This window comes from Aulonocara stuartgranti, assembly GCF_965226115.1.
Source record: "Aulonocara stuartgranti genome assembly, chromosome: 5".
Classification (NCBI taxonomy): Eukaryota; Metazoa; Chordata; class Actinopteri; order Cichliformes; family Cichlidae; genus Aulonocara; species Aulonocara stuartgranti.
Window position 1 is genome coordinate 17030625 of NC_138943.1, and position 23420 is coordinate 17054044.

The following is a 23420-nucleotide window of genomic DNA, read 5'->3' on the forward strand; positions in this document are numbered from 1 at the left end:
ATTTCTGGGGGGGGGTGGGGTTGTGCTACACAAAACCAGTTCCACTTTTGCATTGTGCAAGAATAACGGCCCAATTGAGGTCAGATTACAGCAGGATACCAGTTTAACCTGAAGCCAAGTAACAGAAATTTCCGTGAACCACATTACGTGGCTTTTCAGTGGAAATATTTCTTGTTTTCAACAAAAACCTTTTCCTCACATGCTACTTCACTTGAAAAACATCTTAGACCCAACATTGCAGTTTTTGTACATAATATATTTCTCCTCAAAAAAGTCCTACAAACATTTTATTTTGACATCTTCTAAACGTGTCTCAAACTGTCAAAACAGCTCTTTAACATCCTTACATCTACCACAAAGGTTTTCATCGGAGAATTCAGTAGTGCCCTACAGATGTAATTTTATTCATATCAGTACAAAATAACTTGCAGCTGTACTCACCAACATTTGTTATACCCCAACAATATAAATATAGAAAACAGTTCCGTCATTTTTCAACATGACACCAAGTAATAGCACACTTGTAAAAACAGCACGAACTGACAATAAACCCTAAACCTTTGGTTCAAAGTTCCTGTGTTATAAATGATGTTTAAAAATTATGACTGTAATATTCAGAACACAGGCTTATACCCAGGTTTTCATCAAGGAAGAATAATGAGCTGGAATGCAAAATAACTTTATATGAAATTCAAATACAGGGTTTATTTTTTAACAGATCAGCCGCCCGTGCTTAATACTTGAAAACCAGAAATGTATTTTACCACATACTGTGATTATGACATCAGTACAAAAAAAAAAAAAGTGAAGCTGAAGAAATGGGATGAAGACTAGCTAAAATTGTATATTATATGTGGTTTGCTTTGCTCGTTTGACCTTTTATCAGCACTGTTTTTTTAAACAAAGACAATGTTGCAATCACTGATAAGAAAGCAAATCTGGCATTTGCATAGACATTTATCTGACGTCTTGTAAGCAAACTTGTGCATTTTGGAGTTGAGTGTAAATGAACTCAAGGAAGCATGAGTAACTAGGAAAATGTTCCTTTGCCATATTGTTTTCATACCATTATTTGAAATGGTTGCCAACTTTTGCATATTTTGTGAGTATGGAGAAAAATGTGTTTTCATATAGTTTTCATGCTATTAGAGTTGCTGAATTTGCATGGTTTTGTGTGTAATTCCAAGAAATACTAAGGTGTGCGCAGTTTATCATATTGTTTTGGTGCCCATAGCAGTCGAGTGACTTGAATGTCACTCCTGTAACCGATGTGGGTATCCCAGCAGTACTCTGGAGAAAGCACCCTGCTAGGTTTGTGCAGCCACAGGTATTTGTTTAGGTGACTTTCATCGTGCCACAAAGCCTCCACATTATTTTGTTTATCCTCCATGATGTTTTGGTAGCAGCCCTCAGCCAGAGATTTTACGCTTTTCCATGAGCCTCCAAAGACAGCAGCATGATAGTAGAAATCCCCGTTTTCCATGTAAGCCTTGGATTTCGGGTTTCGGTCATAAGTATAGAAAATCTTTGGAAGGTGGTAGTAGTAGGCGTGGAGCAGAGCCACAGAGTCTCCCAGAGCCTCTGAGCCAAATCTCCCAGTGAACACCTGATCTACATCGAAGCAGAAGACATGCGTGGAGTGGTGGCGAATATCAGACTCTATGACATCTGATATTGCCTTCATTCGCATCATCGAAATGTCCTGCCATCTTGAGTGCCGTTGCACTTTGATCATTTTCAAGGTTCGCTGAGGACCGAGATGGATGTGCAGGACCTTCTCTGGCATGTCGGTAAATACGTAGTAGGACACAGGCAAACCCACCATAAAGTGATGTTCTGAGGAGTTCAGAAAGGTCTCGAGGTATTCGTCCAAGTACCTTTGGTGATAGTGGAGAAAAAGAGTTCATGCTTTATTTCACAGTCTCAAACAGTTAGAAGAATAGAGCACAAATATACAGACTAAATGGCAATTAGAAGACCAGGATGTATTTTAAATAGTCATACTAATGTGAAAACAAACCTTCCCACAGCAAACACTGTTAGAGCAACAGAGGATCCTTCCTTCTTGTGGTTCTGGTCGTAAACTTTAGGGTCAAACATCCCCTCCCAGAGAATAGGAGCTTTCCAAGTTGTGCATGTTTGAACGTCAGTTCGAGACCTGAAGTGGAAAGAAATCGGTTAAACACATATTACACTTAAGTTACCACTTAAGTGTGGTGGTTTTATCAGTTTATTTAAAAAAATAAATAAAAATAGAGATGTGGTAAGGCCTACTAATGCCTTGTTTGTGATAATGATCAACTACAACTATTAGTTTCTCTTTGCCAGTGTAGAAATGACTGAACAGTCCTCAGAACGATGGTAAAAGAAGTCAGTGAAGATCAGATAGGAGAACTGTAAATTTTCAAAACTGAAAATTCAAACAATTATACATAAGTATTATTTAGATGTTATGGCAGTAAGGACGGACCCGAACACATATTTCACTCTTCACCCTTTTCTATATTTCGGTTGTCGTCTCTTACAACTCTCAGCTGCAGCTTTTCAGCTGCCAGCCACATAACACGTCCAACAACAACAACTCCTCAGGTCCCGGCACGTTTAATAGGGGAGGGTGATGAGCTGATCGAGCTCAGGTGTGTCCGCCTCCCCCCACAGCCGCGCCACAAACCACGCACCACCACAGATGTGTCACTAGTTCTGTAAGAAAACCAAATCATCCTCAGATGAGTGGAAACTGGTCATAATGTTCTTTTGGGCTCAAGCATGGCTGAACTGGAAACTGCTGGAACATCAACGGCACCGTTTACAGTGAATTGAGTTTTATATCATCATGGACTGAGAGGAGAATACTAAAATTGCCACCATCAAGCTCAGCTCAAATTTCCTGTCAAGCATAGTAGTGGTAGCATCATGCTTTGGGGCCATTTTGCTGCTAGTGGTATTTGGGTATTGTACAAATTAGATGGAGTCACAAAGAAGGAGGACTACTGAAATTAAATCAACAACTGTACAGTGACATTTGGACATAATAGGTGTTGATTTTGGAATAGATAAAGCAGGTTAACATTAAACTGTTTGCAATGTACTTCCCAAAGCCCCAACCTCAAACATATTAAATTTGTGTACTATGCTTAACAGCCAGATTTGTGTCAGGAAAATAACTAATTTAAATAAAATTACCAATTCTGCCAAGAAGAATGCTCAAATATCCAACCAGAATTATACCAGAAGTCTGCTAATGGGAATCAAAAGTGTCTTAGTGAGGTGCAGTTTGCTACGGGACATTTAACCCAGTGTTAGTGGGGGTGTATGCATACCTTTTACTAGTGTAGATTAGAGAAAATCCAAGTAATTTCAAACTAGTTCATCCAAGTCTTTTTTTAAGTCATTAAAGATGTGTGCTATACAATTATTCCACCCTGGAAAATCAGTTCAGTTCAAAACATTCTTAAAATCCCCAAATTGCCATCACAATGGCAGTCCACGCCATCCATGCCACCAATTAATTCTTGGCTTTTGTGAGGGACATGAGTCTAAGACTTCTACGTCAAGCAAAATTTATGCCATCTAAATGATGGCAAATATAATTTATGTTGTAAATTTATGTTGAATGTAGCACCTTGGTTCTGGAGGAACGTTGTGTCGCTTCACTGTGTACTAACTGTATATGGTTGAAGTGACAATAAAGCCAACTTGACTTGACTTGACTATATGAGTCCTATAGTGCCAAGAGGACGTCCTGGGCTTTCTAGTGATGCCAACTTTACATCCATTACGGCTTCCATATTTTATGGCAATAAGGAAGCTTAAGTGCGATTCCCAAAAATTTGTTTGATTCCCAAAAATTTGATTATGTTCATTAGGGGTGCAACGATATTCGTATCGATATTGAACCGTTCGATACAGTGCTTTCGGTTCGGTACGCATATGTATCGAACAATACAACATTTGTAATTTATTTTATCAATTTTCCTTCTGACGATGCTGTCTGTGTTGAGCGCTCAGTGGATCTGCGCTGGACAGTGCAGCCTAGGCGGAGTAGTCGAACACAGATCCACTGAGCGCTCAACACAGACAGCATAGTCAGAAGGAAGAGCGCAGGGCACCTCCCCCACCCTCATTCAGATCTGGCGTTTGGAATTATTTTGGTTTTCATGTGACGTATGACCCTGAAGGTAAGCGAGTCATGGACTAAAGTAAAACAGTATGTTGGATGTGCCATGCAATGCTCAATTACATTGGTGTGAACTAGTGTGCTAGCGCAGTTAGCTCGTTAACGTGTTGGCCGTCTAGCCCCATGCACGGAGCGATCGGCGGTAGCTCGTTAACGGAGATTTGCCGTGTTGTGGCGTTAAGGTCATTTCAACGAGATTAACCTGAAAGCACTAGTGGGAACACAACGAATATGACTGCACATTTACGCAGACATCATCCTAGTGCAAAGACCAAAACAACAAGCATGCTACTAACTTTAGCCGAGTCATTTAGACAGCTGTTAGCACATGATTCTCCTTATGCTGCTGAGAATATAGCCCAGAAGAAGCGGATAGTATAGCTTTTATTTTGGAAAGAGCCATTTCTCTGTAATAAACTCTCTTTTCCAAAGATGAGTGATTCCTCAATCAGATACAGGGCTTGCAATATCGCTAGCCCGACGTCCTAGCGATTTTTTCAGTCGGGCTACCAAAATCTATCTCTTCCCTGAACGTCGGGCTATTGTAGGAAAAATATATGTCAATGCTTTTGCATTCTTTCAGAAATGTAGCTGGGTAATTATGTCATTGGCATCGGTGAGCCACTGTCAATATGTGACATATTGAAGTCGCGTTTGAATTTGCGCTTGTTTTTTTGCTTTCACTTTGCAATCGTGCGAACTGTGTATAGAGAGCGACAGCACTGATCTGTGAGTGATGATAATTTGTGCACCAATTCCTCTGACATCGTCTTATTAATCGTTAGCTTACTATGCAAACATGACAAGTGAAATCTCCCGCAGCAAGCTTAAACATGTGAGAGGTTGATCGCGCAGAGAATCGCTGAGCTTATGTGAGTGAGTGTGTAAAAGCATTTCAGTTCTGCTGAGCCAAATAAGACAGGTCAGGGTGAAGAAGTGACAGCCAAAGAAAAGCTTACCACAAAACGGAGAAGTTATGACAAATCAGACTATAAGGCAAAAAGAAAGTGCAGCTTTATGGTTTCATGGACAAAAGAATTTCTGTGGCTGCGATATGACGAGCTAAATAACCAGGGCTGCACATAAGTGGTCCGCAGGTGCGCATTCGCTGTCAAAATAAAAAACACGCACAAGGGTTAGGGTTAAATTTAAAAACTGTATTTTTGAGTTAAAATATATATTTATAATTTTAATAAATGACAAATTAAAAAGGCATGAACATTTTTTTGTATCGAAAAAATATCGAACCGTGACACCAAAGTATCAAACCGAACCGAACCGTGAATTTTGTGTATCGTTGCACCCCTAATGTTCATCTGGATGCAGCTTTTTCAGTGGGAGAAACATTTTGTCACTCATCCAAGTGACTTTAGTCTCAGCTGCAGGGTCACTTCAGGTTTCCCCAACCTTATAAAGAGTATATTTACATAATGATTGAAACTAGCACCACTGGTGAACAATGGGCCATGAGTAGGGATGGGTATCGTTTAGGTTTTATCCGATACCGGTGCCAAATCGGTACTTTTGAAACGGTGCCGGTGCTCAAACGGTGCTCAAACCGGTGCTTAAAGAATGGAGAACACAAACTTTGTCCAAAAACCTCTCATGTTCAGCTGTTTTTTGTAAAAAGATAACAATGTTAGCCTTTTCTGCAGCTATGGGGCATATATGGTATCACTCTTGGCTGGAAGCAGTGCTTAAACAATGGAAAAAACACAAACTTTGTCCTAAACCTCTCATGTTTAACTGTTTTCCACTTTTTCTTTGGTCATTTTAGCCTTTTTGGCCAGGGTGAAGGGAGTATCTGCCAAACAAGAGGACAGCCGCATGTAGCTATGATGATGTTTGCTAGTTCACCTTACATGCATTAATGTAATAACGTGGTTAGCCTACTCAACGTAAATTACACACGAACAACATTAAGCTACTCACGCAGAGAAGAACGGCTGCTGCTGCCATCATCATCCTCATCATTTCTGCTACACTGGCAGGGCTAGGGGCCAGGACTCTACTCTTCGGGTTCTTGGATGATGTTGCATAACAGGTAACCCACCCGCAGTAGATGTGCTCGGTGTGAGGTCTCGCAGCAAGCTATCAAATACGGCGCATTTCTGGGCTTTTAAAAAAACGCTATGCGTCGCCAGGTGTTTCATCGGATTCGAGGTGTTACCTCCTTTGACAGTATCACAGTATCAGCTTAAAGCACTTGTTGCAGGCTGCTGAGTTTGCATATTTTGCTGTGAAGTACAGCCATACTTTTGACCGCTTTGCCTTGGACATTTTTAATCTGTAGCTCTGCTCTAAAAGAACGTACGTACCTGGGCCCACCTACTATTCTCGGAAACGTAAAATGATTGGCTAGAAGTGTATCACAGCTCAGGAAAAAAAAGCACCGAAATAAAGCACCGAAATGTGCGCTGCTTTTCGGTCTGGTTACTACCGTTTATGTCAGAACCGGTGCCATCATGGCACCGGACACCGGTACCCATCCCTAGCCGTGAGGTCAGTTTTATAGTCAATAATATGCAAATTATCATGCCCATTGATCAACAACCACTAATCAAAGACAATTGATTAATGACCTTTGGTCAATGGCCATGAGAAGCATTCACAGAGAGTTGGGGAACAGCTGCAATAACAAGCTGTAAGCTGGTGAAAGATGTAACCTTGATTCAGAGACGACCTTTTCCTTTTCACATAAATGGCCACATTGATGTTTCACTCAAACCAGCGTTTGCGGTACCCCAGCATTTATGGTACTCATGGCTATTAATCAATACCATTGATCAATGGTCATTAAAACGCCACGTCCAGATGAACAAGATCAAGTTTTGGGGATTTCTCTACCTGGATGATTGAGCAGTTATTCAATACATGTTCTTATGCTTAATTTGGTATAATTTCTGAAATGTAATTTCAAAATATAAATTGTATTCAGCATTCTTTGTAGGGGAGAGTAGGGCTTTAAAAAAAAAAAAAAGCAGAGGTGAGACAAAGGATTTTACTTCAAATTGGATAGGGGGAATCAGATGTGTAGGTGTCAGGGGATGAGGTGGAGGAGTCCCAGTTATTAGAGCAGGAAGGTGAGAGCTCAGAGGACATACAAGAAGCCTGAGCAAAGGACAAAGTGACCACACTAGGGGTGGGTTTTTATAATCGATTTATCGATTAAAATCGATTCTGGCTTGGATAACGTAAAATCGATTCATTAAAATCCTGAATCGATTTTTTAATATTAATTTATTTTGCCCGAAATGCCACAATCTCAGGTGAAAGATCACAAAATTTCAACAACCACCAAACAGCTAAGACAGTAAATGAGAGCAGGTACATGGCTTCTGCACAAAGACGTAAACACACAGCGCGGACCCGCGGATCAGAATCAGTGAGATGTCACCTTTCTCAGCTGACGGTCGGGGCTGAAAGCCGACAGCTTGCTGATTCTGATCCGCGGGTCCGCGCTGTGTGTTTACGCCCTTTTTGCGCTGATCATATGGCTGTTAGTTTTATCTCTCTCCAAACAATATTGACCGAACCAGCAGCAAAAAAGATCCAAACTATGCTTCACATAAACATCGTCATGAATTCCCTCTGACTTTTGCTGACTTTTCAGGATAAAAATCACACTTCATGCACAGCTCTCTCTCTCTCTCTCTCTTTTCCGCATTGCTTGCTTCCAGGATGTGGGTGTTAATGCCAGAGCACTCTGGCATTAACACCCACATCCTGGAAGCATGGGAGAGGTCATACCTTCTTTTATTGTTTTATGGTAGGATAAATGTATCTATATATGTTTTAGTCTAAGTGCCTGGTTTTTTGATGAACTGCTGGACTTCCAGACCAGCAGGTTTATAATAATAATAATAATAGATTGGATTTATATAGCGCTTTTCAAGGCACCCAAAGCGCTTTACAATGCCATTATTCATTCATTCTCACATTCACACACTGGTGGAGGCAAGCTACAGTTGTAGCCACAGCTGCCCTGGGGCAGACTGACAGAAGCGAGGCTGCCATATCGCGCCATCGGCCCCTCTGGCCAACACCAGTAGGCAGTAAGGTAAAATGTCTTTCCCAAGAACACAACGACCAGGATAGAGAGCCCAGGGATCGAACCGGCGACGTTCCGGTTACAGATACGCTTCCCAACCTCCTGAGCCACGGTCGCCCATGGTCGTTAGGGAAGTCTTTATGGGCGCGCACGCACACACACACACACACACGGTATTCTTTGTCCACATGTACACTTATATGAAACATCATATGTTAATGAACCTATGCATATTCATGTAACCAAAATAAAAGGAGTGCTATGGGGAACCTGGCTGAGAGTCTGACGGAGGTCAAGTGGGTGGAACGACACTTGGCTCCAGGCAGGTCTCCCTCATGCATGAGTAACACAAAGAACTTTGCCTACTTGTGTCTTGCTTTTTGCTGTGTAGTAAATTGTCTTGAATGTTCCAGCGAATAGGTTTATGCTACAAACCTATCAGTGTTTGAGACCAGAAACGGTAGCACCTTGGTTGCCAAAATGAAAAGTCTTGATGGTCTTACCAAAAGTCGAGGCTGACATCAACGCTGTTGTCCAAGGTTGACAGCTTTCCATTTTCCAGTGAGCACTTTTCCATGGGTATGAAACCTATCAAAATACTGATATCAAAAGCATTTTATAGTTTGTTTTCTTAAATGTCATCATCACAATGACAATATGTAATACTCTGTGGTGAGTTAAAGACTGTCAATCCGGTCGTTAAGTGATGACGTGACGAATCCTACTTCCGGGCCTAAAGTAGCTGCGTTTAATATGGCTTTTGTGTTGTTAACATGTTTAATGTTATGTATTTTCTTCTATTTAATCTCAAAAAGCTCCTAAAACAGTCAGTGATCACTGTTGACCTCCCTCGGCTTTTATTACCGCTAATCATTTATTTAAGATCAGTTTTTAAAACCCTGGGATGTAACTACAGCCCAGCCCATGCAGCAGTATATGAATGACTAACCTCGTATTGTGGATGGATTATCTCAGTTGTTCTCCTGGCTGAAGTTTGGTCCTTTTACAGCATCCTGTCATGCGATTACATTTGTTCCTGACCACCGAGAACACTCACGTTAACTTTTATCGAGTGGGAAAAAAGTTAGCTTGTTTATATTATGCTAACATAGTTGTGTCGCTAGCGGTCACGTAGCACATCATTATATACCAGCTAGCCAAACTTCAGTAACCCTACAAACGTCACTGCTGTTTAGTTTTTTGTCTTCATTTATGTTGGAAGTGATAACAGAGCTGTACGTTTTAATTTGTTTCCAAAACCCCGCAGTCAGGACATGCTATATTGTATTTAGATAGAAGCTAGCGAGCTAACTTCCTGCTAACTTCTAAATGTCATAAATTCCGTTTTCATGGATGCCTGGATGTTAAACTCAATTGTTACACCTGGTAGAGCAGAACGCTGATCATTTTATTAAAGATAAAAGACTTTAGACAGTTTTTCAACTCTCAGTAATGCCATAGTGATCGTTTGATATATGGACCTGCAGCGGAGTTTAGGCCCAGACACGGCTAGTGACGTCAGACTTAACGACCCGATAGTACGCACCTTGTTTACTAATGTAATCTAGTCTATATTTAGAAAGAAACATGATTAAGGTTGTTTTATTTAAAGGAACATTTTGGATTATGTTTAGTGGTAATATGTATAATGATATCTCTGTCATTTACCTTACAACAGTGATTCAAACAGAGTGGACACAAGAAAAGCCAGCCACATATTTCAAAAACAACAAAATCTACATCTCCAAAACGATCCCTGTTGGATCCATGTGGTTGTGTTGCAGGAATGCCATTTCAGGGATGTCGAATTAAACTGGCAGCTGAGGGTTTTTTTGTGTTTTTTGTTTAAAGATACTCACTGCATGGATGGACGTGTGAAGTAGAGAGCACAGAGTGCAGCCGGAACCCAGAGCAAACATTTCAGCGTGCACTTTATCTTCTGGAAGCATCTGCAGGTGAAAGGTTCAAAATTAACCATAAATACTGAGACTGAATTTCAATTTTAATTTCAGTAACTGAGCAGAAGAAGTGTTACTGAACAGGCAAAGATGACATAAACACTAACCAGGGTGTTTTTAATACCTCATAGTTCACAGTGCTTCAACTTCACCAGACAACACTGAGAAATAATCTGAGAAAAGACAAAAAGGCATGGGTTTGGCTGAATTGGCAACTCTGACATTATTCTTAAGCTTTGCTATAACTGTTACCTGTAGAACAGCATCAGAAACCAATCTTTTTTTTTAAAAAACAAAAAAACATTTTACATATTTTACATACATATTTTCAGAAGCTTGTATTTAATCTCTATAAGAAACAATCATATTAAGCAGAATGCAAATTACACATTTATTGAGAAAATTACGTGTTTTTATTGGAAATGAAGGGAGGAAAATATATGATTCTCCAAAAGAGAAAAATAAACCAAAACTCCATATTACGGAGTTGACAAGGTGCTGAGGGTGGTGACTATAACAAGATATTATTTCTTTCAAAATGACCATTAAACCTTAGCAACCTTTGTAATATCACAAGACACATCATAACAATTCTGTTTTTGCACATGTCAAGTTCTACATCTTAATAGTTTACCAGCAAGAAGCCGCCTACTACTCCTTGATTCCTAAAGTACTCTGGTTGTGTGTTTAGACCCTGCTGTACTTTCTCTCCTTTTGTCTCTCTGTGCTTTCTTCCAAAAACTTCTCTGCTGCCTTTTTTCCTCTTTCTTTCAGAATCACTGATGTTCTTTATTTTTCTCTTTTTCACTCTATTTCTCCATCTTTGCCTTTCCTTTATGAGAAACTCTTTCTTCAACTCGGGCTGGCTGCTAATTTTTTCTCTCTATATAGTGATGTGCTACATGATTGCTAGCGACACAGCTATGTTAGCAGAATATAAACACAGTGAAGCTGGAGGATGAATGCTAACTTTTTTCCACTTGATAAAAGTTAACGTGATGGTTCCCGATGGCTAGGCTGACAGTGATCACTGACTGTTTTTAGGGGCTTGTTCAGATGTAATAGAACAAGATAAAAAGCATTAAAACATTTTAACAGCACAACAGGCTTAATAAACACAGAGTAGTTTAGGCCCGGAAGCAGGATTCATACATCATCACTTAAAGAACAGCTCTCGGGGTACAGCTAGCTCAGTAGATGCCACATGATCAGAAGGTTGGGCGTACAAATCCAACGAACAGCGGCTATCCTGGATTTGTAGCTGCCCACTGCATCACTGAGTGAATGGGTTAAATGCAGAAGACTAAGCATTTTCCTACAGGATTAATGATGTACACATAAACAATGAGATTCAAGATAAGACAAATTTGATAATATTTGACACCAGGGCCGTGCAGAGAGGTTTAAAGGGGCGGGTGCTCAAAGTTAAAAAGGGGCACATTGAACCAGGCTGAATAACAACAACACACATTCATCAAGAATCTAATATGGGAAGGGCAGGGCTGTGTTGATCTGAGACTGTAGACATTAAAAAGTCCATAGGAGAGATGGTAGCTGATTAAACAAGTGTCATGAGATAATAACAAAATGCAAAGATTGGTGACAGCACTTGGAACCATAAGGCAACAAAAACTGTGAGAAATAAATTAGGCTCTGCCTGTGAATCACTCTTTGCTTCTCTTCTTCCTTCCATCCCATCATTTCATATATCACTCTCCACTTGCTGTCTGAGAACAAGGCACAACTTGCTATTGCAATAAACTATAATCTAATTATCCACACCTAACAACTCCAGCACTTAATCTGTAATAAAATGATGACAGAAAAATGTTATAGCCCTGCCTTTAGTAGCCTCATACAGCTCCTACTGTTTCCTCCTCATGTCCTTACCAGGCACGTCTGGACGATGTTATATCATGAGTAATAATTTAAAAAAAAAATCCATTTACATAAAACACACACATGCGCGCACACACAGTGACATTTTAGACCTTCTTCAGAATACTGTATATACTATGGGCATCAAAGTGCTGATCCAGTATCTTTTTTTTTTTTTTTTATTATTACTAGAGCTACAATAATAAAGCAATGAGGAGGGGGAAGTAATAAATATGAAATAATGTATTTATGATGATTCCATTTGTTTCACTATCCACTCTGTGCAGGGCAAAGCTTATTACATTTTTAAACTGTAGAGATACAATCATTTTACTGCTGTAAAATCCAAATTTTGTCTTATTTAAAATATAAATCTAATATAATCTGCTTCTTAATGTATGTTCTTTAAAATACAGCTTGTGTTTTTAAATATATTATAATTATAATAATTATTATGTGGACATGCATATTAGATCGTTTTTAGTGAAATATAATCCCCCCAGAAAGGCAGGAAAAGCCCGGAAACTTACTTTAAAACTAAATATGTTCCCTAAAACGGTGACAGAGCTACAAACCCATGACAGCCTTACACAGGTAGCCAGCAGCTATGACCAGCACTACTTGTGCAGTTAATAAAAGGACAGGTAATGTTTGTCGCGCTGTTGCACACACAGCACGCTCATTTGTTTCAGTTCGTCAGTTGCAACAAGACAACTTACCAACGTGTACGTAATAAGCTAATACTCCTGTGTGCTACACACTACAGTGTGCGCTGTACACCTACTCAGGCACGTGCAGAGGGGGGGACTAGAGGGGCTTGAGCACCCGCCCCTTTCCTGATGGGTGCCCAAAGTGCCCTTTTGTTGAGGCAACTTTTTAAAAAAAAATTATTTATTTTTTTATGTGTGTGCGTGCGGAGTTCTGTCTGTGCCCCTCAACAATAATATTTAACTATTAATCACAGTTTTGCTAAATAAAAGGATCTGGCTTGCATCAGTCACATGATCACTATTAACCAATGATCGCCCTTGACGGCAGAATGCGCTGGTTACGAGCCGGGAACGAGCTCACAAAGAGCACGCGCATTTGTTGCGGTCCGGAGCTGTAGGAGAAACACAAGTTAACTCAGAGACACGGACTGATGCGACAAACCCAGTAATACAGGTTTTGTCACTGATGCATTCGTTTCCTGTAAAGTAGTAACAAAGCAGCAGAGATGAGTTGGGGATTTTTCTTTCTTGCGATCAGGATAGCTCAGTAGGTAGAGTGGTGGCCCCATGATCGGAAGGTCGGGGGTTCAACTCCATTGAACGGCTACCCTGAGGTACCCCTGAGCAAGGTACCGTCCCTACACACTGCTCCCCGGGCGCTGCATTGGTGGCTGCCCACTGCTTCACTGGGTGAATGGGTTAAATGCAGAGGAACTATTTCCCTATGGGCACTAACACATACACATTATTATTACATCAGCCTGTGTCTCTGAGTTAACTTGTGTTGCTCCTACAGCAGAGTGAAGCTGACCCCCCACCCACTTGAAACGTAAAGGCAAATAGGCGGAGCGGTTAGTGCTACGTTTGTGCAGATTTGTGCAGGTAAAATTAGCGTTTGTGCTGCTACGGTTTCCGAGATATTAAACTTTATTTTATAGGTCATTCAAAGGTCACCATCCCCCCAGACTGCTCCAAAACGGGCCAAAATGGTCTACTTTTTTAGTGCTACGTTTGTGCTGGTTTGTGCAGGTAAAATTAGCGTTTGTGCTGCTTCTGTTTTAAAGATATTAATGAAAATGTAAAGGTCAACCAGCCCCCCCACATTACCCAAATCCAACAAAAGTGGTATCAAACGTTTGTGCTACGTTTGTGCTGGTTTGTGCTGCAAAGATTTTCGTTTGTGCTGCTATCATTTTAAAGATATTAATAACAATTTCTAGAGGTCATCAGAGGTCAACCAGCCCCCCCACATTAATTAAATCAAACAAAATGGGTGTCAATCAACTGTGCTACGTTTGTGCTGGTTTGTGCTGCTAAAATTTTCGTTTGTGCTGCTTCTGTTTTAAAGATATTAATGAAAATGTAAAGGTCAAAAGGTCAACCAGCCCCCCCACATTACCCAAATCCAACAAAAGTGGTATCAAACGTTTGTGCTACGTTTGTGCTGGTTTGTGCTGCAGAAATTTTTGTTTGTGCCGTTATTATTTTAAAGATATTAACAAAAATTTCTAGAGGTCAACCAGCCCCCCCATATTAATGGAATCAAACAAAATGGATGTCAAACGTTTGTGCTGGTTTGTGCTGCAAAAATGTTTGTTTGTGCTGCTAACATTTTAAAATGTTTAATAAAATAACGTCTTGATGCGTGCTTAATCATCCAGGTAAGTAAATCCCAAAAGGTTGATTCTGTTCATCTGGACATTTTCAGTTGGAGAAACGTTTCGTCACTCATCCAAGTGACTTCTTCAGTCTCAGCTGACTGTAGGTTTCCCCAACCATATAAACAGTACATTTGCATAGTGAAGGAAACTAGCGCCACTGAATGAACAATGTGCCGGGGGGTTAATTCCATGATTGTTAGTATGCAAATTCTTATGACCATTGATCAATGACAACTAATCAAAGCCTATTGATCAATGGCCATGAGTACCATTCACAGAAAGTGGGGAATGGCTACAATCACAGCATTGTAGGATGGCGAAAGATGTACCCTTGGGCCCCCCTTCTCGATCCAGAGATGGTCAGCATCCTGACAGCCCGATGGACGAAGCTGTCTCTCAGTCTGCTGGTTCTGCCCCGGAGGCTCTTCAGTATCCTTCCTGATGGCAGCAAACTGAAGACGCTGTTGAAGGGATGAGTGGAGTCACCTGTAATGGAGACGACCTTCCAGATGAGGCAGGTGCAGTAGATCTCCTGGGGAGGGAGGCAAGAGAGGTCCCCACAATGCTCTCGGCTGCTCTCACTACCCGTTGTCATTTTTTCCTGCAGAACCCAATGCAGGAGTCATACCACACCAGTGATGCAGCTGGTGAGGATACTCTCAACTGTGCCTCTGTAAAAGGTGCTCATAATGGGGGTTGAATCTCTTGTGCTTCTCAGTTTGCAGAGGAAGTAGAGTCACTGTTGGTCTTCTCCACATTCAGGGACAGGTTGTTGTTGCTGTACCACTCTGGCAGATGGTTAACTTCACCCCTGTAGTAGATCTCGTCGTGGGTCAGCAGAGTGAAGAGAAGGGAGCTCAACACACATCCTTGGGTAGCCCCCGTATTCCGTGTTCTTGGGCTGGAGGTGTTGCTGTTGACCCGTACTGTCTGCTGTCTTCCTGTCAAGAAATCTAGCAGCCCGTTATACAGCAAGGTGCTGATCCCCAGCAGATCCAGTTTGTGAATGAGTTGCTGGGGAATGATGGTGTTGAATGCTGAACTGAAGTCTATGAACAGCACTCTGACATATGAGTCTCTAGTGTTCAGATGTGTGAGGGCTGAGTGAGGGGCAGTTGAAATTCCATCATCGGTTGAGCGTTTTGACCGGTATGCGAACTGAAATGGATCCAGGTTGGGGGAAAGCAATAATTTGATTTGATGCATGACTAACCGTTCAAAGCACTTAACTTAATAATGATGGAGGTGAGTTTGACAGGACGGTAGTCCTTAAAGCAGGAGATAGATGACTTCTTGGGTTCAGTAATGATGGTGGAGGGATCTCCACACACTGTCTGGGGATTGTGTCACCACGGTCTGTAGAGTGGGCTTGTAGTCTGTGATGGTTTGTATTCCTTGCCACTGCCTCCAAGTATCTCTGCTGTCGCTGAAGCTTTGCTGTAGCTGATGCCACGTGACAGGTTTGCCCTTGCTGTTCTTAGACTCACCTAATTCCCGGCTCTGAAGGCTTGCATTTTTCAACTTTAGGAGCATTTAAACCTGACCTGTGAGCCATGGTTTCTGATTGGCCCAGACAGTGATAGTCCTGGTCTCTGTGACATCATCGATGCATTTTGGGATGTAGGCAGTGACAGTTTCTGTATATTCCTGAAAGTCTGTGGTGTTGTCGTGTGTGGCGGCCTGTGGTGGAAAAGCAGTGCCTCTGAGGACCCTTCTGGCCACACCTGTACCTGCTTACGAACTGGTTTGGTGACTTTGACCAGGGGCCTGTGGGAACCCATGGCACACCTAGATTTCTGCCTGTACTGACCCTTATGCAAAATAGGTGGAATTAAGACAGTTCCAAAAGCAAACACAACTGATCAGTGCTGAGAGTGGTCCTGTTGCTGAGGTTGGGATGATCCTGTAATCTCTTATGAACGACCTCCAACGCTTCTATGACTGGGATGCAAGTGAAGACAGATGTAACATCTCTCTCTCACTGTACATGTACTGTTTATAAAATTAGGGAAACATAACCTGCACAAACAAAATAATTTGCAGGACAAATGTTTGACATCAATTTTGTTCGATTTGAAGAAGGTAGGGGGGGCAACTTCACTCACGGGTGTTTATAAGGTTGGGGAAACCTGCAGTCAGCTGAGACTGAAGAAGTCACTTGGATGAGTGACGAAACGTTTCTCCAACTGAAAATGTCCAGATGAACAGAATCAACCTTTTGGGATTTACTTACCTGGATGATTAAGCACGCATCAAGACGTTATTTTATTAAACATTTTAAAATGTTAGCAGCACAAACAAACATTTTTGCAGCACAAACCAGCACAAACGTTTGACATCCATTTTGTTTGATTCCATTAATATGGGGGGGCTGGTTGACCTCTAGAAATTTTTGTTAATATCTTTAAAATAATAACGGCACAAACAAAAATTTCTGCAGCACAAACCAGCACAAACGTAGCACAAACGTTTGATACCACTTTTGTTGGATTTGGGTAATGTGGGGGGGCTGGTTGACCTTTTGACCTTTACATTTTCATTAATATCTTTAAAACAGAAGCAGCACAAACGAAAATTTTAGCAGCACAAACCAGCACAAACGTAGCACAGTTGATTGACACCCATTTTGTTTGATTTAATTAATGTGGGGGGGCTGGTTGACCTCTGATGACCTCTAGAAATTGTTATTAATATCTTTAAAATGATAGCAGCACAAACGAAAATCTTTGCAGCACAAACCAGCACAAACGTAGCACAAACGTTTGATACCACTTTTGTTGGATTTGGGTAATGTGGGGGGGCTGGTTGACCTTTACATTTTCATTAATATCTTTAAAACAGAAGCAGCACAAACGCTAATTTTACCTGCACAAACCAGCACAAACGTAGCACTAAAAAAGTAGACCATTTTGGTTTGTTTTGGAGCAGTCTGGGGGGATGGTGATGTCATCAGCAAAAAATATAACTTTTAATATCTCAGATACTGTAGCAGCACAAACGCTAATTTTACCTGCACAAACCAGCACAAACGTAGCACTAAAAAAGTAGACCATTTTGGCCCGTTTTGGAGCAGTCTGGGGGGATGGTGACCTTTGAATGACCTATAAAATAAAGTTTAATATCTCGGAAACCGTAGCAGCACAAACGCTGATTTTACCTGCACAAACCAGCACAAACGTAGCACTAAAAAAGTAGACCATTTTGGCCCGTTTTGGAGCAGTCTGGGGGGATGGTGACCTTTGAATGACCTATAAAATAAAGTTTAATATCTCGGAAACCGTAGCAGCACAAACGCTAATTTTACCTGCACAAATCTGCACAAACGTAGCACTAAAAAAGTAGACCATTTTGGTTTGTTTTGGAGCAGTCTGGGGGGATGGTGATGTCATCAGCAAAAAATATAACTTTTAATATCTCAGATACTGTAGCAGCACAAACGCTAATTTTACCTGCACAAACCAGCACAAACGTAGCACTAAAAAAGTAGACCATTTTGGCCCGTTTTGGAGCAGTCTGGGGGGATGGTGACCTTTGAATGACCTATAAAATAAAGTTTAATATCTCGGAAACCGTAGCAGCACAAACGCTAATTTTACCTGCACAAATCTGCACAAACGTAGCACTAACCGCTCCGCCTATTTGCCTTTACGTTTCAAGTGGGTGGGGGGGTCAGCTTCACTCTGCTTGAGTAAACTTGTGTTTCTCCTACAGCTCCGGACCGCTAAAAATGCGCGTGCTCTTTGTGAGCTCGTTCCCGGCTCGTAACCAGCGCGTTCTGCCGTCAAGGGCGATCATTGGTTAAATGTGATCATGTGACTGATGCAAGCCAGATCCTTTTATTTAGCAAAACTGTGATTAATAGTTAAATATTATTGTTGAGGGGCACAGACAGGACTCCGCACGCACACACACATTAAAAAATAATTTTTTTTTTTTTAAAAGTTGCCTCAACAAAAGGGCACTTTGGACACCCATCAGGAAAGGGGCGGGTGCTCAAGCCCCTCTAGCCCCCCCCCCCTGCACGTGCCTGTTTGACACATCTGTAAAGCAGAAATATCAGTAAAATACACAGGAAGTAATATATCTGAAATATTAGTAAAAAATAACTTAATATAATGGTAAATAGCACACTTTTATGGCATTTGTCAACACCATTAGAAAAAGGGTCAATACCATCAGACAAAAATCCTGATGGTGTGTTGACAAAATACTTTCTCTCATAACACATGTTTTTCTGACAGAAGCCATCTTGTTTTTCATCAGTTGCTTATGGCCTCTACAATCTACCTAAATTAAGCTCTTTTTACAAAAAAAATAAAATCAAAAATAAAATCTTGGATTACATCGACTTTGGTGTTGACACACTATGGTTGTGACACAGAGTTTTATCAGAAAGGTGTGCAATAAATGAAATTAAAAAAAAATAAAATTATCACAGCAGTGACCTCATGGCATGTGTATCAAACAGGAAGTGGTAAAGGGGTCCTCAGAGTGTAAGCTACCCATAATAATTCCTGATTCTTTTGTACTTTTAAAAAAATCTGATGGTGTTGACAAAAACTCTGGACACCATTTTAATCACTTAGAAAATATGTAAAAATACATTTTCAATTGCATATTTTGATATTATATAAGGTATTGACTTAAATACTTAGTGACGAGAGCCATGATGTTTAATTTTACATTACTTTTAATTTTTTTTCTGTATTTTAATATTATCACAACTGCTTCTGGACAATGGATTTTTAGGGTGCTGGTAATGTATTGTACCACTTAAAATAAATAAATATGTATAATAAAATGCAAAATCATACTTTTGTTGTATACAAATTGCCTTGGTTTGTCTTTTTGGCATCGTGGCTACATTTCTGTAGAAGTGTATTGGGGTTGCAATTAGTAGTAGTGCATAGCGTTTCATGATCGTGCTCTAAAGTAGCTTGTTTATCCCAAATTTCTTGTGCAGCCTGTAAAGGTGGCCCAGTCTGTAGGTTTAGCAGTCCAATGGAGTTGATTCATGTAGTTTGTTCAGTTCTTGTGCTGCGGCCGGTGAGATGTTACGCATTCTTTAAAGATTCCTTTGAACGTGTTGTTTTCTCTCATAAATAATATAAAACAAAAAAGCAAGCAAGGTCTGTAATGTCATTGCAGGATTTCTATTTTTACATTTTTCATTAAACAAACCAAAACGTATTTTGAACTCATTCTGATGTCGGCATTTACTCTGGCGAACGTGCAAGAAGAGGCAATATTACGTCCAACTGGGAAATGAAGAGACCTAAAACGACCTAAAAACCCTATATTTATCTTCAGTTTAAGTAAAGAAGAAGAGGAAAAACTTCCTATAAGGAACCGAGATGAAAAAAATAACCTACCTGTGAGTCGCCGACCCCCTTAAGGAAAATTTTAAAAACCAAACAGGCTACCACTTCAGGAGGAAGATTCGTTGTCGCGTTGTGGCTCACAGAAGAGCCTCCGTGCTCACAGATAAAATTGGCTCAGGACGGGGCTCAGTTTAAAGCAAAAGCAACGTATATATCCGCTTTCCTTTACACTATTCGCTCCAATAGAAAGCTTAAGCGTTAAAACGGCCGTGAAGTCTTCTGCGAATCTCCCGATATTTAAAAATATAAACTATATAAATAAAGCGGTCTTGCTTTGTTTTAGCTAAAACGAAATTTTGAACTAAGGATGGCAACTTCTTCCGTGGTGGAAACAAACATCCATGCTTTTAAAGCTCTCTGTAGATGCACGAAGAGAGAAATGCTCACACATTTCGTTTCTTCAGAATCATAAATATTTTGACACACCTGTACTAGGTTCCTTGGCTCAGTTTTATTTTCTTCCATCTTGTACAAATATCCACAGTTGTGTCCCCACGTGGCCCATTAGTTGATGTAATCACGCCTTTCGTCTTCTGTCTGCTTTTGGGCAAAAATACCTCCTCGGAATATTCAGTGTCGCCTGTGACACTCAATCATTTCCTTTATCATAGAAGTGCGAACAACTAAAGACGAGCCACTGCGCGCAGCCATTACGCACTGCTGTGTGGCTCATGTTACCTGTTATCTTTAATTCAACAGAAGGTGATGTAGGTTACAACACGATCTTACCGCTATTAGCAACATTAAAGACGTAAAAGGTGTTATTCAGAGGGCAACCTAGCGTGAAAAACAATTTTCTCACGATATTAAATTACATTTTTCGGTTTTCTTGCTTGTCTTTGCGCGTTGGGTTTTCTCTCTAGCTCACAGATCTCATCCTCTCTGACAGGTCAAATAAAGTAACAGCCGCCATAAACATTCAGGGATTTATGTTATTATATTGCAATTCTGAAACAAATGAACCAATATTCAAATAAAGATTGGAGAACAGTGATTACCTGTAGTTTTAGAGATGGCAGGAAATCGCAGTCTGTCTCACTAACGGGTTACAACAAGTGACAGGAGTGCCATAAAATGCCTTTGTGTTTCCGTGTCTGTAGTTCATGAAGAAAAAAGCCCTAAATTAAGAATACCGCAAAGATGAGCCGTCGTTTTAGATCATGCTGTATTATCTCCAAGATCTGGAGATGAAGCTTAAACTAAAACTTAAAACAATGGTCCACATACTGATCACAAACACATTTTCAGTAGATTACTCACAGAATAAATGCACTTGTGTAAATCATGCGCATTGTTCAGTGAGACACAATAGCGAGGTCATAGGTCCTCCTCTCCAATATGGCAGAAGCGAGGCAAAGAGAAACTTCACCAGTCATCATTTCCTTGTTTTGCAGGAACATTTAATCAAACTCTGGGTCGGTTACACCTGTCTTCGGCAAGTTACTCTGTGATGCATCCATTGGTGTGTGTGAATGTTAGCTATAAAGAGGGGAAGAGGGGCGGTGTTGGTGTGAATGGATGATCATGAGCATAGTGTAAAGGCATTGAGTGCTGAGATAGAGCAGAAAAGTGCTAAATGAGAACCGTTCTACAAATTTTATTTATTTATTTTTTACCATAGATAGAAATCTGCTTGACAGACAGGTGGACCCACATGTTTTCATGCTGTACAGAGCAAAAACAGCATATCACCTTCTCTGTCTTACTCTCTCTCTCACACACACACACACACACACACAGTGAGTCACATTCACACTTTTAACCTTGATCATAACATCACGCCGCTCACTACTCTACATTACAATAGTCTAACTAAAGTAACATAAAGACAACGGTGGCCCCTTGAAGTCCAAGGGATGCTTATTGCATAATTCACAGAATAACGAGCACATTTATTTACAGAATTTCTCATTTAATAAGTTCCCAGTGACCAATTTCTAGATAAATCCATAACCCCCCACACACATATTCCACTGTGGGGGCATGTTTTCAACATAGAAGTGGAAACAAATGTTTTAGTCCATTACAAAAACAAACTATTCACCAAGGAAACTTAATCTTTCTGACCTTACACTGTAAAAGAACAAAAAAAAAAAAACCTGTAGATTTTACGGTGAAACGCTGGCAGCTGTGGTTGCCAGAAATCTACCGTAAAATTACGGGTGAAACATTTTCTTCTTTAACGGTAACAAGGTATTGTTATTGTTGATTTTACGGTTAAAAACAGTGCTAGGGTCAATATTTTACCGTAGAAGAAAATGTTTTAACTTGAAGAAAAAATAATGTTTTTCTCTAGAATTAACATGAAAATAACATATAAAATAAAGTTTGTGACAGAAAACAACATTTTTTCCCTGTAAAATTAACTATCAAAAAATAATAAAATACAATTTTATTCTGTAACCGTTTTTAGACTAGAGTGCTCTTAAGTGTTCTACTCTGTAAGCTTAATACACAAACCATGATTTTATTCAAATTACTAAATGTAACACAAAAATGTCCACCTTAAATTTCCAAAAAAGTATTTTATTTAACATCTTTGATGTTTTGAACATCAAACATTTACATTTGTACTCAACAAATCACAAATAGTTACTAGTTATCTCCATGACAGTAACAGTGAGGAATCACAGAATTCTTACAAGTTCTGTTCAAACTGTGCAAAACCAGTGCTGTAAGTTGAGCACACATTATACTTCACATTACCTTTAGCAGACAATTCAGACACCTTTAAGTGTTTTGGTGCTGTTCTCACTACATAAATGTCAGTACACGTAGAATCTTGACTTTTCAAATTATCCAAATACAAATATAGAGAATTAAACATTTTTTCTATAATTGAAAGAAAATCTGAATTGAAGAAATTACAGGAACAAGTTTACACCCACATATTTTGCACACAGAACTGAGCAGTAAACCTGAAAATGTACATCTTAAAACTGCATCAGGTAACAAACAAAAACTTTACACTTGTTTTGAGAACTTCAACTGCAAATTTTTGGATAACTACAAAATGCCAGCAATGTACATGCAGCATACTTTTACACTATTGGAATACAAATATCTTTAAAACTGGGAAAATTAAAATCCAAGAAACAAAATCGCAGGTTTACCACATTTTTACCAGATACATTTTTCAGATATAAAACAGTGAATCAAAAGTAGACCATGTACTTTTACAAATTGTGTCTAGTAAAACTTCACATTGTTAAACTTCCCACTCACAATCAGAAATGTAACAATTGTTTCAAAAACAGAACATCTGTAGAGTATGTAACATAGTATACCTTTATCACTTTGTCTCAAACAAGAGGGTTAGGACTAGATCCACTCATGGTCAGCAATGTCCGAGATGAGAGTGAGGACTCTGGGATTGACTGAGAACACTTTTTTCTTCTTGGATTCAACCTTGGTGCCTCTCTCAGAATTTATAGAAAAGAAACACCTTCATGAAAAAAGGGCGAGAGAGATTGAGGAAATTAACAACCTGAGGTGGGATATCAAATGGCCAAGTTTGAAAAGCACAAAAATAAATCCATAATAAAATAAATTTTACCGTTGAAGGAACTCCAGTGTTGATCGCAGTTCTACAGGGTAGTGTATG

At 40.0% G+C, this 23420-nt stretch overlaps 1 protein-coding gene across 10 annotated transcripts; it reads right to left on the reverse strand.

Annotated features, from left to right (window-relative positions):
* Positions 1-290: 290 nt before the first annotated feature.
* On the reverse strand, positions 291-21908 carry LOC309706391 (alpha-1,3-galactosyltransferase 2-like). 10 transcript variants are annotated; one of them, XM_082532891.1, is made up of 7 exons: positions 21077-21908; positions 20815-20910; positions 10294-10359; positions 10088-10177; positions 8732-8816; positions 2021-2158; positions 291-1877 (listed from the first exon to the last, which is right to left on the reverse strand). In XM_082532891.1, the coding sequence occupies exons 5-7, from the start codon at positions 8803-8805 to the stop codon at positions 1193-1195; spliced, it is 897 nt and encodes a 298-aa protein (XP_082389017.1). In that variant the 5' UTR covers positions 8806-8816; positions 10088-10177; positions 10294-10359; positions 20815-20910; positions 21077-21908; the 3' UTR covers positions 291-1192. The 10 variants fall into 10 exon arrangements, with proteins under 10 accessions (XP_082389017.1, XP_082389010.1, XP_082389018.1 ...); XM_082532887.1 differs by having other exon boundaries at positions 293-1877; positions 8732-8827; XM_082532883.1 differs by having other exon boundaries at positions 294-1877; positions 8732-8827; positions 10311-10359.
* Positions 21909-23420: the final 1512 nt, after the last annotated feature.

Bases quoted from the DNA above. Each gene is read 5' to 3' on its own strand.
- LOC309706391 (XM_082532883.1), bottom strand. The intron at 8,828-10,087 runs GTGAGTATCTTT...TTTTGATATCAG, and splicing joins TTCACACGTCCATCCATGCA to TATTTTGATAGGTTTCATAC. The intron at 2,159-8,731 runs GTAAGACCATCA...TTTCCACTTCAG, and splicing joins GATGTCAGCCTCGACTTTTG to GTCTCGAACTGACGTTCAAA.